Source organism: Heteronotia binoei, chromosome 1 (genome assembly GCF_032191835.1).
Source record: "Heteronotia binoei isolate CCM8104 ecotype False Entrance Well chromosome 1, APGP_CSIRO_Hbin_v1, whole genome shotgun sequence".
Taxonomy (NCBI): Eukaryota; Metazoa; Chordata; class Lepidosauria; order Squamata; family Gekkonidae; genus Heteronotia; species Heteronotia binoei.
The window spans coordinates 261,013,299-261,028,482 of NC_083223.1; the positions used below are offsets into that span (position 1 = coordinate 261,013,299).

At 49.5% G+C, this 15,184-nt stretch overlaps 1 protein-coding gene across 1 annotated transcript in view; it reads left to right on the forward strand.

The window, feature by feature from the left end:
• The window catches only part of LOC132583199 (phospholipase A and acyltransferase 3-like), a 42,906-nt gene extending 36,221 nt beyond the window's left edge, over positions 1 to 6,685 (forward strand). Inside the window, exons 5-7 of the mRNA XM_060254870.1 lie at positions 3,017 to 3,119; positions 5,328 to 5,596; positions 6,401 to 6,685. Of these exons, the coding sequence (XP_060110853.1) occupies positions 3,017 to 3,119; positions 5,328 to 5,596; positions 6,401 to 6,499 (471 nt within the window). The 3' untranslated portion in view covers positions 6,500 to 6,685. The remainder of the gene's footprint in view (positions 1 to 3,016; positions 3,120 to 5,327; positions 5,597 to 6,400) is intronic.
• The last annotated feature ends 8,499 nt before the right edge of the window (positions 6,686 to 15,184 follow it).

The window sequence follows — 15,184 nt, forward strand, 5'->3', positions numbered from 1 at the left end:
TCACCCTTCGACAGGAAGAAATCCGAATCGGAGGTCTTGTAGCCCCAGAAGTTAGTTGCGACTTGGTAGTGCCTTCCACTCCACTCCCTGCCCTTGTCCCGCTGGGCTTGCCTAGCTGGATCATGCTATAGGTAACGGCAGGAGACCGTGTGGCACGTATCTAAACCTCTGAGTGGCTCCCCACCAGAGCTGCTGGAAGAGGGGTGGACGGGATCACCTTGGGGCAACTGTGGGGAGGGGGAAGGCTGTATGGCAGTGAGCTGGCAGCTTTCCTCCTCAGTGGTGGTAGGAGAGAAGGCCATGGAGGTTGGCACCACTATGTGCCCCCTGAAAAAAATCAGGGCCCCCCAATTCTTCAAATCCTGGCTACGGGGCTGGTGCCTTGTAAGTTCTTGGAGGACTGGCTACATCAGGGGTGTGTGCCCTAATATGCAAAGGGGTTCCTGCTACAAAAAAAGCCCTGAGCACCTGCCAATACTTTCTTGACACCCACCATCCTGTGACAGAATTCCAAAGGTGCCCAGAGGATCTAAAAGATGATATATAATAAATAATAATAATGTGGTGGATCTCCCAGTGTAAGGAGCAGTTTTGCTCTGCTAATGGCAGTGCTTTCCCCTATTATTTGCAGTGTCTCCCATAGGACTGCTAGTCTCCAGCTGGTTACAAACAGGGCTTTTTTTGTAGCAGGAACTCCTTTGCATATTAGGCCACACCCCTCTGATGTAGCCAATCCTCCTGGAGCTTACAGTAGGCCCTGTACTAAAAGCCCTGTAAGCTCTTGGAGGATTGGCTACATCAGGGAGTGTGGCCTAATCAGGACTTTTTTTTGGAGCAGGAACGCAGTTCCGGCTGGCTTGATATCAGGGGGTGTGGCCTAATATGCAAATGAGTCCCTGCTGTGGAAAAAGCCCTGTGTGAAACAATAGTGACATCAGGGGGTGTGGCCTAATATGCAAGTGAGTTCCTGCTGAGCTTTTTCTACGAAAAAAGCCCTGGGCGTAATATACAAAGGAGTTCCTGCTACAAAAAAGCCCTGCTTACAAGCAAAAGAGATTCACAGGAGTAACTAATAACCAAAGCAAACCAGTCATCATGATGTATGTAACTAGTACAATTTCAAATAGAATTTATAAATGATGTGCAGTATACAAGGCAGTACACAAAAATCCATATGTAATTTACATAATTTATAAATAATGCACAGTATATAAGAGTACACATAAGAGAGAACATAAGAGAGTGCACAGATTTTTGTGTACTTTCTTATATACTGCACATCGTTTATAAATTCTATTTGAAATTGTACTAGTTACATATATTCACGGTGGTTTGTTTTTGGCTATTAGTCTCGAGGTAGGGGCTGGAGATCTCCTGGAATTCCTGGAGAGCCAGTTTGGTGTAGTGGTTAAGTGTGCGGACTCTTATCTGGGAGAACCGGGTTTGATTCCCCACTCCTCCACTGGCACCTGCTAGCATGGCCTTGGGTCAGCCATAGCTCTGGCAGAGGTTGTCCTTGAAAGGGCAGCTGCTGTGAGAGCCCTCTCCAGCCCCACCCACCTCACAGGGTGTCTGTTGTGGGGGAGGGAGATAAAGGAGATTGTGAGCCGCTCTGAGACTCTTCGGAGTGGAGGGCAGGATATAAATCCAATATCTTCTTCTTCTTCTTGGAATTCCAACTGGTCTCCAGATTATAGATCAGTCCCCTGGAGAAAATGACTGCTTTGATAGGTGGTCCCTACGGCATCACCTAGGGTTGCCAGGTCCCCTTGCCCATCCGACGGGAGGATTTAGGGGGCATTCTGGGGGTAGGCAGGGATGTAATGTGGGGCAAACTCTTTGGTTAAATCAGGCTTAAACTATAGAGTTTGCCCAAAAATCAGAGTGTCCGGCAACCCTAGCCTTACATAGTGCGAGAAGGTAGATCCAAGCGGGGCAGCCGTGTTGGTCTGAAGCAGTAGAACAAAGCAGGAGTCAAGTAGCGCCTTTAAGACCAACAAACTTTTATTCAGAATGGAAGCTTTCGTGTGCTCCAAGCACACTTCTTCAGACGAGGAATGAGGTACAGTAAGCAGAGCTACATATAGCTGTTGGGGTTTGGAAAGCAAAATGGTACAAAGTTAAAATCCAATAGCAGAATAGAAAAATGAACAAATTTTGTAGCACTTTGCATTCTCACATTCTGACATGTTACTGTTTTATTGGTTTCTCACATCAATGCAACCCAGATCAAAGGTTTTCTGAATTTTGCTAATTTTATTATTCTGCTATCGGATTTTAACTTTGTATCACTTTGCATTCTAAACCCCACCAGCTATATGTAGCTCTGCTTACTGCACCTCATTCCTCGTCTGAAGAAGTGTGCATGCACACGAAAGCTTACATTCTGAATAAGAAGAATTGCAGATTTATACCCCGCCCTTCTCCCTGAATCAGAAACTCAGAGCGGTTTACAATCTCCTATATCTTCTCCCCCCACAACCGACACCCTGTGAGGTGGGTGGGGCTGAGAGGGCTCTCACAGCAGCTGCCCTTTCAAGGACAACTCCTGCGAGAGCTATAGCTGACCCAAGGCCATTCCAGCAGGTGCAAGTGGAGGAGTGGGGAATCATACTTGACCACTACACCAAACTTAACCACTACACTACCCCAAAGTTTGTTGGTCTTAAAGGTGCTACTTGACTCCTTCATGGTGCAAGAAGTGAGAAGTGTCCTTATTCTGGGGGAATTTCCCTGGCAACCCTAGCCGTACATGGTGCAAGAAGTGAGAAGTGTCCTTATTCTGGGGGAATTTCCCTGGCAACCCTAGCCTTACATGGTGCAAGAAGTGAGAAAGTGTCCTTATTCTGGGGCAATTTCCCTGGCAACCCTAGCCTTACATGGTGCAAGAAGTGAGAAAGTGTCCTTATGCTGGGGGAAATTGCTGCTACTGCTAGTGGAAGAAATCCCCCAGGGGCCAACCCAACAAGGCTGAACTGCATCAAGCCCTAACAAACCTTCCACTTGTTTCTCACAGGATGAAATCAAACCTGGGGACCTCATAGAGATCTTCCGCTCTTGCTATCAGCACTGGGCCATCTACGTTGGAGATGGCAAGGTGGTCCACTTGGCCCCCGAATGTAAGTTTCCGCAGGAGCCGGCAGGCCTTGCGCTGGGATTTTTGTGGGTCTCTGGGCCAAAGTGATGGAGGAAGGGCCATCTTCATTACATAGGGCTGCCAACCTCCAGATGAGCAAGGAGCAAAACCCAAAGGTTTCCATGATTAACCAGCCTCTATCATGAAATTAAAAGACGTCTGCTCCTTGGGAGGACAGCTATGGCGGACCTGGGCAGTATAATAAAAAGTAGAGACATCACCCTGCCAACAAAAGTCTGTGTAGTCAAAGTGATGGTATTCCCAGTAGTTATGTATGGCTGTGAGAGCTGGACCATAAGGAAGGCTGAGCACAGAAGAATAGATGCTTTTGAGCTGTGTTGCTGGAGAAGAATCTTGAGAGTCCCTTGGACTGTAAGAAGATCAAATTGGTCAGTCCTAAGGGAAATCAACCCTGACTGTTCCCTGGAAGGTCAGATGCTGAATCTGAAGTGCAAATATTTTGGCCACCAAATGAGAAGGGAGCACTCACTGGAGAAGATCCTGATGCTGGGAAAGACAGAAGGCAAAAGAAGGGGATGGCAAAAGATGAGATGGCTGGACAGCGTTCCTGATGTAACTAACACGAATTTGAGCAGACTTCGGAGGATGGTGGAAGACAGGAGGGCCTGGCGTGACTTGGTCCATGGGGTCGCAAAGAGTCAGACACGACTGTGGCTGAACAAAAACCTGTTATTGTGTAGAGGCTGATTAATCACGGAAGCCTTTGGGTTTTGTTCTTTGCCTTTTTTTAGCCATGATTCTCTGTTGTGGTTGCTTAACCTCCAGGAGGGGGCTGGGAGATCTCCTGGAATTACAACTGATCTCCAGACTACAGAGATCAATCCCCCTGAAGAAAATGGCTCCTATGGAAGGTGGACTCTACAGCAGGTTCAATCCCCGGCATCTCCAGTTAAAAGGACCAGGCAGGAAGTGGTGTGAAGGACCTCGGTCGGAGACCCCGGAGAGTCGCTGCCAATCTGAGTAGACAATACTGACTTTGATGGAACAAAGGTCTGATTCGGTATAAGGCAGCTTCATGTGGGTGTACCCCCAAATCTCCAGGAATCCCTCCACCTGGAATTGGCAACCCTATAACTTCTACTGTCTACAAGCATCCTCCCGAGCCTGCTGGTGTTGTGCGTCATCCAGTTCTCCGCAGATATCTTGAAGGATTACGAACTGTGTCAAAATGAAAAGGGTGCTCCCTTGAAGCAATTACTGAAACGTGGCTGCAGCCCCACGGCATGGCAAGTGTTAGGTTTGGTCTTGGCTCCATAGTCCTGTGAAATATCTGTGGGCCCAAGTAATGTTCATTACATCCTCATGTAACTTCCCTGAGCCATAATTTTAGGATACAGTCTTGTTGGCAAAAGAGCATTGCATTGGGCTCTGTTCTTTTCTCCCTATTATTTTGACTAGAAATTCTCTATGATAGAGTGCCATCCACTGACAGTTATGGGAAGAGCTGTTTGGTGCGCTTCATTGTACTTGCTGTGGTTCAGCTAAGTCTAAGGCACTTGGAGCAATAAATAACATCTAAATGGGGGTCTTAATGGTTGAGGGGCAGCCTTGGTAAGAGAGAGTAAAAGCCAGAGAAGCCAAAAATGTCCTTTAGGCAGAGGGAGTAGGGTTGCCAGGCTCCAGGTAGGGGCCTGGAGATCTCCCGCTTTTACAACTGATCTCCCGCTAGAGGAGATCAGCTCCCTTGGGAAAAAAGGCTGCTTTAAAGAGTGGACTCCATGACATTGTCCCATGCTGAGGCCCCTCCCCTCCCCAAACCCCACCCTCTCCCAGCTTCACCCCCAAAGTCTCCAGGCATTTTCCAACCCAGACCTGGCAACCCTAGGAGCAGGAGTGGAATTCTAACAGGAGCTCCTTTGCATCCCTGATGCAGCCAATCCTCCAAGAGCTTACAAAAAAGAGCCTTGTAAGCTCTTGGAGGATTGGCTACATCAGGGGTGGTGTGTGACCTAATATGCAAAGGAGCTCCTGCTAGAATTCCACCCCTGCCTAGGAGAGAGCATTCCATGCTGTGACTCAATGGCAAAAGGGGGAGGAGGCTGCCTATCCTCCATGTTGTCCTATTTTCTGGCCTTGCCAAATGTAAATTTGTGCAAACAATCCTCCTGGGCCTGTCTGCAGCTGTTAAACCCTCTCTCTTTTCTTCCCTCCCCCCCACCCCCACAACAAGGCGACCGTCTGGCTAACGGTGCTGCCAGCGTTTTGGCAGTCCTGTCTGACAGAGCGTATGTGAAGAAAGACTGGCTGGAACTCGTGGTGCGGAAGGACCCGTACCGAGTCAACAACAAGCACGACGACGCATTCCCGGTGGTGCCTCTAGACAAGATCCTTCAACGGACAGAGGAGTTGGTGGGCAGGGAGATGCCCTATAACCTGACTAGCCATAACTGTGAACATTTTGTAATGGACTTACGATACGGAGTTGCAATGAGTGATCAGGTGGGGGCAGGAGAACAAAAAAACTGGGGGGGGGGGAAGGAATAAATACTTGTATTCAGGGTTTGGGTAGAAAAAGCCCAGTGGGAACTCATTTGCATATTAGGCCACACCCCTGGCACCACCATTGTTTCACGCAGGGCTTTTGAACATATGAAACTGCCTTATACTGAATCAGACCCTTGGTCCATCAAGTCAGTATTGTCTACTCAGACTGGCAGTGGCTCTCCAGGGTCTCAACTGAGGTTTTTCCCGCCTATTTGCCTGGACCCTTCTTTTAGTGGAGATGCTAGAGATTGAACCTGGGACCTTCTGCTTACCAAGCAGATGCTCTGCCACTGAGCCACCGTCCCTCCCCACCGTCCTCTCCTTTTGTGTAGAAGAAGTCCAGTGAGAACTCATTTTCATATTATGCCACACCCCTAACAGTACCATTGTTTCCCACAGGGCTTTTGTGTAGAAAAAAAGAATCCAGTGAGAACTCATTTGCATATTAGGCCACACCCTTGACAATACCATTGTTCCTCACAGGGCTTTTGTGTAGAAAAAGTCCAGTGAGAACTCATTTGCATATTAGGCCACACCCCTGACAGCACCATTGTTTCCCACAGGGCTTTTGTGTCAAAACTGCTTAGCAGGAACTCATTTGCATATTAGGCCACACCCCTGACACCAACCCAACCGGAACAGCGTTCCTGTGCATTCCTGCTAAAAAACCCCCCTGCTTGTGTTGTGCTGGAAGTCTCCATGAACTTCCCAACCCAGAGTTGGCAGTCTGTCTCACACTCTTGTCTCCCTGTCTTGCAGGTCACCGATGCCATTGCTGTGGGGACAATTGGCGTGATGGGGGTAGCGGCTGCCATGCTCAGATCGGCGGCCAAGAGACGCAAGCACCACTACGAATAGCTCGTGGGAGGGGCCGGGGACCTCCACGGTGGGATTCTTTACCAGCTCTGGGGGTGTTTTGCCTGCCTGCCTAGTGTCCTTTATTTGACAGATTGTTTTCAGACCACCCGACTCAAAATTAAATGAAATTTCGTGACAGAAGCCACCCAGACACGCCGTGCTTGGAGCCAATAAAACTCTCTTCCTTACTAAGTGTGTGGCAGCAGCTGTTTCGCTGGGGGTTGGGGCTAGATCTCAGTGCATCTGGGGGATGTCGCTAGGCAACACAGGCTGTTGGCCTAGGGCAGTGGCTGCTGGGCTACAGTTGTCCTCTAACCGGTTGCTAGGCAACCCAGAGGTGATCCTCTTGCCTTCTTACCATGGTTGCTAAGCAACACAGATCCAATGTAGGGTTGCCAACTTAGGATTGGGAAGTTCTGGGAGATTTTGGGGTGCTTTCTGTTTGGAAGGGGGAGTTGAGAAGGGGAAAGAGCTCTGTGGAGGTGTGATGCCATAGAGTCTGCCCTCCAAAGTTGCCATTTCTTCTCTGGGAACTGATTTCTAAAGTTTGGAGATCAGCTGTAATTCTGGGAGAACCTCCAGCCCCCTCTGGAGGTTGGTAAGCATATATATTTGCAATACAAAATCTTAAAGCAAACAGATGATACACAAAAGAATAAAACCTACATGACATAACAGTACAAATTTGACCCCCCAGTGAAGAACTGGGTTTGATTCCCCGCTCCTTCACATGCAGCTGCTGGGTGACCTTGGGTCAGTCCCAGTTGTCTCAGAGCTCTCTCAGCCCCACCTACCTCAGAAGCAATACTCCCTCTAAGCTGTGGAGTCTTGTGAGCAAAAATTCTACTTGGTGAGCTACTGGCATTGAAGTTGTGAGCGACTGCATAAATTAGTGTGCTCTGGAGCCATTTTCCCTGAGCTAAGACAAAAACGTGTGAGCCAGAGGCTAAAAAACTCTGAGCTAGCTCACACTAAGAGCTAGTTTGGTGTAGTGGTTGAGTGTACGGACTCCTATCTGGAAGAACCGGGTTTGATTCCCCACTCCTCCACTCACAGCTGTTGGAATGGCCTTGGGTCAGCCATAGCTGTTGCAGGAGTTGCCCTAGAAAGGGCTGCTTCTGTGAGAACTCTCTCAGCCCCACCCACCTCACAGGGTGTCTGTTGTGTTGGGGGGAAGGTAAAGGACATTGTGACCGCTCTGAGACACTGAGATTCAGAATATAGGGTGGGATATAAATCCAATATCTTCTTTTTCTAACTCAGCTTAGCGGGAACACTGCTCACAGGTTGTCTGATGTGGGGAGAAGAAGGGAAAGGAGACTGTAAGATGCTCTGAGACTCAGGGTATAAATCCTCCTCCTGCACTGTTTTGCCATTTGTGCCCCCATCTCTGCATGCTACCACTTGTCTATGCTAAAAATATTTCATTTTTTTTTTATTTTGCAGAGAAAGAGAGAGAGCAAGTGAAAGAGATGCATACTTAACTACTTTTTAATTACAGGGTGTATTTCCCCCCCTCACAAAATTGATGTCTCCCAGGCTTAACCCTCCCCTGCCCCACTGGCAGGAATGGAAATGCCCCGTTAGTCACAGGAACGTCCCAAAGCCAGAGCCTGCTGAGGTCCGTGGAGGCAAATCAAAACGGATGAGGCCATTACTTTCAGCGAATGGAGGAGGAGGATGGAGCAGAACTCCCTGGCCCCAAAGAGCTTTCTATCTATTTTCTTTTTATGGCCAGAGATAATGGGATTGTAAGGCTGCCAGCAAAAAACTTAGGCTTGGAAGATTAGCAAGGGTGCTCTGAAAGCTGGTCAGCCTGGGCTGACTGACTGCCTCTTTGTTGTGGTTGGGCTGCGTGGAAATGGCTTGGCGAATACCACGGGAAGGGCGATCCTTAGGGTTGCCAGTTCTGGGTTGGGAAATACCTGGAGATTTCGGTGGTGGAGTAGGGCTGCCAATCTCCAGCTGGGAGCGGAGGATCCCCCCCTCCCGGTTTGGAGGCCCTCCCCCCGCTTCAGGGCCATCAGAAAGCAGGGTGGGGGAATGTCTGCTGGGCATTCCATTATTCTCCAGGGAGACTGATTCCCAGGGAGTATAATGGAGAATTGATCTGTGGGTATCTGGGGCTCTGTGGGGGCAGTTTTTTAAGACAGAGGCACCAAATTTGCAGCATAGCATCCAGTGCCTCTCCCCAAAATACCCCCCAAGTTTCAAAAGGATTGGACCAGGGGGTTCAATTTTATGAGCCCCCAAGGTAGGTGCCCCTATCCTTCATTATTTCCAATGGAGGGAAGGCATTTAAAAGGTGTGCAGTCCCTTTAAATGTGATGGCCAGAACTCCCTTTGGAGTTCAACCTTGCCCCTGGCTCCACCCCCAGTGTCTTCTGGCTCCATCCCCAAAGTCCCCAGACAGTTCTTGAATTGGACTTGGCAATCCTATGGTGGAGCCTGGGGAGGGCACGGTTTGGGGAGGGGTGGGACCTCAGCAGGGTGCAATGCCATAGACTCCACCCTCCAAAGCGGCCATTTTCTCCAGGGGAACTATCTCCATTGCTTGGAGATTCATTGTAATAGTGTGAGATTTCCCGGGCCATCTGGAAGCTGGCAACCATAGATCTCCATGAGCCTCTGAGGCAGTCACTCCCAAACCATTGGGCCGGAAAACTGTGCCCCAAGAAATAAACCAGTCTAGTAATTAAGTGTCCTTATAGGGTTGCCAGCTCTGGGTTGGGAAATACCTGGAGATTTAGAGGTTGGAGTCTGGGGAGGGGAGGGACATCAGCAGGGTAGAATGCCATAGAGTCCACCTTCCAAAGCCACCATTTTCTCTAGGGGAACTGATCTGTGTCACCTGGAGATCGCTTTACTCTGCTCTGGGAAGACCTCACCTGGAGTATTTAAGAAGGATATAGACAAGCTGGGACGGGTCCAGAGAAGGGCGACAAAGATGATGAGGGGTCTGGAGACCAAGTCCTACGAGGAAAGGTTGAAGGAGCTGAGGATGTTTAGCCTGGAGAGGAGGCGGCTGAGAGGTGATATGATCACCATCTTCAAGTACTTGAAGGGCTGTCATATACAGGATGGGGTGGAATTGTTTTCTGTGGCCCGGGAAGGTAGGACCAGAACCAATGGGTTGCAATTAAATTAAAAGAGTTTCCGGCTCAACATTAGGAAAAATTTCCTGACCGTTAGAGCAGTTCCGCAGTGGAACAGGCTTCCTCGGGAGGTGGTGGGCTCTCCTTCCTTGGAGGTTTTTAAACGGAGGCTAGATGGCCATCTGACAGCAATGAAGAGCCTGTGAATTTAGGGGGAAGTGTTTGTGAGTTTCCTGCATTGTGCAGGGGGTTGGACTAGATGACCCTAGAGGTCCCTTCCAACTCTATGGTCCCTTCCAACTCTATGATTCTAACACCTATCCTCAAAGAAGGTTGCCCATTTCTGCATGATCTACAGCTTTCAATCAGATTCCGCTGGGAGAGAGGGAGGGGGTCACACTTCATTCCCCCGTATCTATGGAGCTGCAGTGACTGGGATCCTTTGGTCACTTCTGTAAGATTGTCCTTGTTTTCATCCATGAGATGTCGGAGACCATGGGCGAAATGTCAACCCTTTTTGAGCCTGTGGGTGCATTTTGGAATTCTGAAAGGGCATGGTGGGCTCAGCCACAAAATGGCTGCCAAAGCTTAACTTCAATAACACAAAAAATCTGCACAGCAATCAAATCCCCAGTAATCAATTAGAAGCCTTGCTGGGCAAAAGTCTCCCTGGTGCCACCGATTTCCTAAAAACACTTGGTGCGTGCCAGAAAAAGTGTTTGCACCTGGGAACCCACAAGTACCATGCTGGGGAAAGGACCCCTGTTCTAGGGAGTGGTGGGGTTGCCCCCCTGCAAAGGGCAACAGGCTCACCTCTACTTCATCAGGCTGTCCCTTTGATCGTGCAAGAAAGTCCCAGGCAGGGCTGTAGCCAGGATTTAAGATTTGGTGGGGCACAGAGACATGTTTTTTTGTTGGGGTGAGGGCCAGGGAGCTGCCAATAACCCCCTTCCCAGAGCAAAAAACAAAGCAATGTTTGAAAGCCTTCAGACCTTCAAGCTTTCAAACCAATGCTGCTTTCAAGCAATGTACAGGCATGCTCCACCCCACCTGCTGGAGCCCCAGTGCCTCTTGCCACAAATAGGGTGGAACTGCAGGCCCCGCCTTCTGCTCCTCTCAGCCAACCTGCTGCCCTCTGGGCTGATGAGGAGCTTGCCCTCCAGGGGGAGAGAGAACAGGAGACAGCTGGGGGGTGGCAAGCGGTGGGGCCATTCGCCTCAGTGTTTAAGAGAAGAAGATGATATTGGATTTATATCCTGTCCTTCATTCTGAATCTCAGAGTGTTTCACAATCTCCTTTATCTTCTTCCCCCACACAGACATCCTGTGAGGTAGGTGGGGCTGAGAGAGCTCTCACAGAAGCTGCCCATTCAAGGACAGCTCTGCAAAAGCTACGGCTGACCCAAGGCCATTCCAGCAGCTAGGGTTGCCAAGTCCCCTGCGGCCTCTGGCGGGGGACTTTTTAAACACGTGCAACATGTGTGCGGTGCGATGACATCACCTGGAAGTGATGTCATCGTGTAGGCGACGTCAGTTGGCGGCCGCCCTAGGCATTTCTGGGAAAACTCTATGGTTTTTCCAGATGCTCTAGTGATTTGGGAGGGAAAAATTCTTTGGTACCTATTGTACAATAGATTTTCCCCTTCCAAATTGCTAGAGCATCCAGGAAAAACATAGAGTTTTCCTGGAAATGCCTAGAGTGGCCAGTGCATGACGTCGCCAGCGTGATGACGTCACTTCTGGATGATGTTATCATGCTGGTGACACTGGGGGAGGTTCCCCCCACCCCTGGGCCGGCAAATCTCTAGGGTGGGAGAATCCCGGCAGCCCTACCAACAGCTGCAAGTGGAGGAGTGGGGAATCAAGCCTGGTTCTCCCAGATAAGAGTCGGTGCACTTAACCACTACACCAAACTGGCTCTCAAATGGTGGGGCCAGGACCATGGCTATGGGCCTGGTCTCAGGGAGCCCGAGTGATTTTGCTGTGTGCAAAGAAAGGCAGTCGAGGAACCTTTGAGCCAACGTAATAAATAAAGTCATTCTTAGTCTGCACCACCTGCTTTGTGAAGATTGAGGGGTCCTGGCGACGGTGCCCCAGAGCTTCTAAAGTGCCAGGAGTGGGTGGAAATCAGCATTACCTCGAGCAGCTCTCTGCTGAGAAGAAAGGCTTCTCTGTTTGCCCTCCTTCCTCCTGGGGGGAAGCTAGGCTGGATACGGGCAGTAAATCCTCCGAACCGGATGGCTGGATTTAGCTGGCGCTAATCCCTTTCCTCAGCCCTCTGCGTCTCTTCTGGGTCGCCGTCCTCAAGCTCCAGGCAGCCGCAAGGACCCCGTGCCGATGAGGTGATCGGCCGAGAAGCCCTCCCGCGACCCACGTTGGCAGGACTGGAGGGCCTTTGCCCAGACCCAGCTGCTTATCCAGAGCGCGCCGAGCGGGAAAACTGGAAGGCTTTTTCCAATTCAACAGTTACTTCAGGCCTGTCTACAGCTCCGCTGGTGAGTGAAGAGGTTTCTTGAGGTCAGGGCTGGGGTGGAGCGTCCTGCTTTTCCGAGTGATCTCCCAGTGAGTCATTATGTGCCATGTTTCTGTGAATGAATAATGTGCCGTGGAGTCACAACTGGCTCATGGCAGCCCCATCCGTGGGGTTTTCAAGGGAAGAGATGAGGCATTGCCCGCCTCTGCACCGCAACCCTCACCTTCCTTGGGGGTCTCTTATCCAAGCACTAACCTTGGATGACCCTGCTTTGTTCCCAAGCTCTGATGAGCTCAGGTTAGGGTTGCCAACCCCCAGGTGGCGGCAGGGGTTCCCCCGGTTTGGAGACCCTCCCCCGCTTCAGGGTCATCAGAAAGTGAGAAGAATGTCTGCTGGGCATTATTCCCTCTGGAGACCGATTCCCATAGGATATAATCAGGGCAGGGTCGTATTGTAGAAACATTTATTAGCATATGCCCCTCCCAGCCAAAAGCAACCCCCATATGCCCCTCCCATATTAGCATATGCCCCTCCCAGCCAAAAGCAACCTGATGCAAGAAAAGAGAGCCCTGGGCAAGCGAGGCCCGCTTGGATTGGCTAGAGATCCAGCCAGCCCAAGCAGGTCTTGTTCCCCTGGGGCTCTTCTGGGCTGTCACCTCCCCGTCAAAAGGCCAGCAAGCCACCCACCGGCTAAAATCACATAAGAAGTGGAGAGATGGTGGTGTGGGCTTCTCCAGGGGTTAATGAGGACTGCTGGGGGTGTGGCAAAGCCCCTGGTGGCTGGCTGGATGGCTGCCTGCCCGTTCTTCTAATCCAGGGATTGTATTGCAGCTGCACCTACTATTCAATGGACAAGGCAGGTGGGGAGGAAGAGGGGGAACTGTCAGAAAGGTTCAGGAGCTGTGTTCCTGTGAGCTCCTGCTGAATTTGAGGCCTGGATATAATGGAGAATTGATCCATGGTTATCTGGGACTCTGAAGGGGGGCTGTTTTTTGAGTTCGTTGCACTAAATGTTCAGTATAGCATCCAATGCCTCTCCTCAAAACACCCTCCAAGTTTCAAAAAGGTTGGACCAGGGGGTCCAATTCTGTGAGCCCCCAAAGAAGGTACCCCCATTCTATATTATTTCCAAGGGAGGGAAGGCATTTAAAAGGTGTGCGCTGCCTTTAAATGTGATGGCCAGAACTCCCTTTAGAGTTCAATTGTGCTTGTCACAACCTTGCTCCTGGCTCCACCCTCAATCTTTCCTGGCTCCACCCCCAAAGTCTCCTGGCTCCACCCCCAAAGTCCCCGTTAGAATGATTCCTCAGTAGAACAGGCTTCCTCGGGAGGTGGTGGGCTCTCCTTCCTTGGAGGTTTTTCAGCAGAAGCTAGATGGCCATCTGACAGCAATGAGGATCCTGTGAATTTAGGGGGAGGTATTTGTGAGTTTCCTGCATTGTGCAGGGTGGTGCACAATGATTCTTGAATTGGACTCTGCAACCCTAGCTCAGGTTCAGCTGAGCTCAGGAGAAGGACTTCAATGGGTTATAATGGCACCGTAGAGTCCACCTTCCAAAGCAGCTGTTTTCTCTGGATGAGATGATCTCTGTCGTCTGGAGATCAGTTGTCAACCCAGGAGATCTCCAGTCACCACCTGGAGGCTCAAACAAAAATCAACTGTGCCAGAAAGAACAAAAACCAAGTCTTTAGGAAATTGTGCAAATTTATATCAGAAGTTCTCAATGCGTGCAATAAAAGAGATCCCACACATACAGTCCACAAAAATCCATCCTGATATGTCGACTCCTGAAAAAAATTCCACAACTCCAAATGGGTCAAAAAACCTCCTTCTTCCTGAAGCCGGCGTCGTTGGTTGGACTCCTTGTGTGTTGTAAGGAAGAAGGAGGTTTTTTGACCCATTTGGAGTTGCGGAATTTTTTTTAGGAGTTGACATAACAGAATGGATTTTTGTGGACTGTATATGTGTGGGATCTCTTTCATTGCACGAACTGAGAACTTCTGATATAAATTTGTACAATTTCTTAAAGACTTGGTTTTTGTTCTTTCTGGCACAGTTGATTTTTGGTCTGATTTTCTAACTGTGCAGCCACTGTTGGACTTTACCACCTGAAGGCTGGCAACCCACAAACTCTAGTAGTGAAGAAACAACCAATGGGGGGCAAGCTATTACCAAGCAATAGCTTTCCATACCAGGGGAATGGAATTTAGAGTTCAATAGTTCATTTCACTGTAGATCTTAAACGACTGAATCGGTGGCCTTGTTTTATGATCCAGAACCCACGTTCAGCCAGCCTTCTCTCCTGCATCCCACCAGAAAACAATATCAAGCCAGCATTAACCATGATATCAATATTTCGTCTCTTTTTAAAAAGCAGAATGAAAGTATTTATGTTCTGCCTTTCAGGCTGACAGCAGGCCTCCAGAATGGTTCTCACGGAGGCATTAAAGATACAAATTATCATAATTAAAGAAATATTTTTAGCAATGACCATTACTGTTATTGATGACCAACCGGGGCACACTGAGGTGAAATATTTCCTCCTGGCTCCTTAGCTGTTCCTTCATTACCGCGGCTCTTTGCAGAACTGCCTATGATCATTTCCTTTCTGAGATTTTCTGTTGCTCCAAAAAGTAATAAAAAAAGATGTAAAAATGAATATATTGGCTTTTCAAAACGTGTGTCTACGGTGTTGTGGGTGCTTCTCCAGCGTCCCCTCAGGTGGATCAGTAATAGCAGCAGGACATTTTTTGAGCAGGAATGCACAAGAACACAGTTCTGGCTGGCTTGGTGCCAGGGGGAGTGGCCTAAAAAGAGAGCCAGTTCGGTGCAGTGGTTAAGTGTGCGGACTCTTATCTGGGAGAACCAGGTTTGATTCCCCACTCCTCCACTTGCGCCTGCTGGCATGGCCTTGGGTCAGCCATAGCTCTGGCAGAGGTTGTCCTTGAAAGGGCAGCTGCTGTGAGAGCCCTCTCCAGCCCCATCCACCTCACAGGGTGTCTGTTGTGGGGGAGGAAGGTAAAGGAGATTGTGAGCCGCTCTGAGACTCTTCGGAGTGGAGGGCGGGATATAAATCCAATATCATCATCATCATCATCATCATCATCATCATCATCT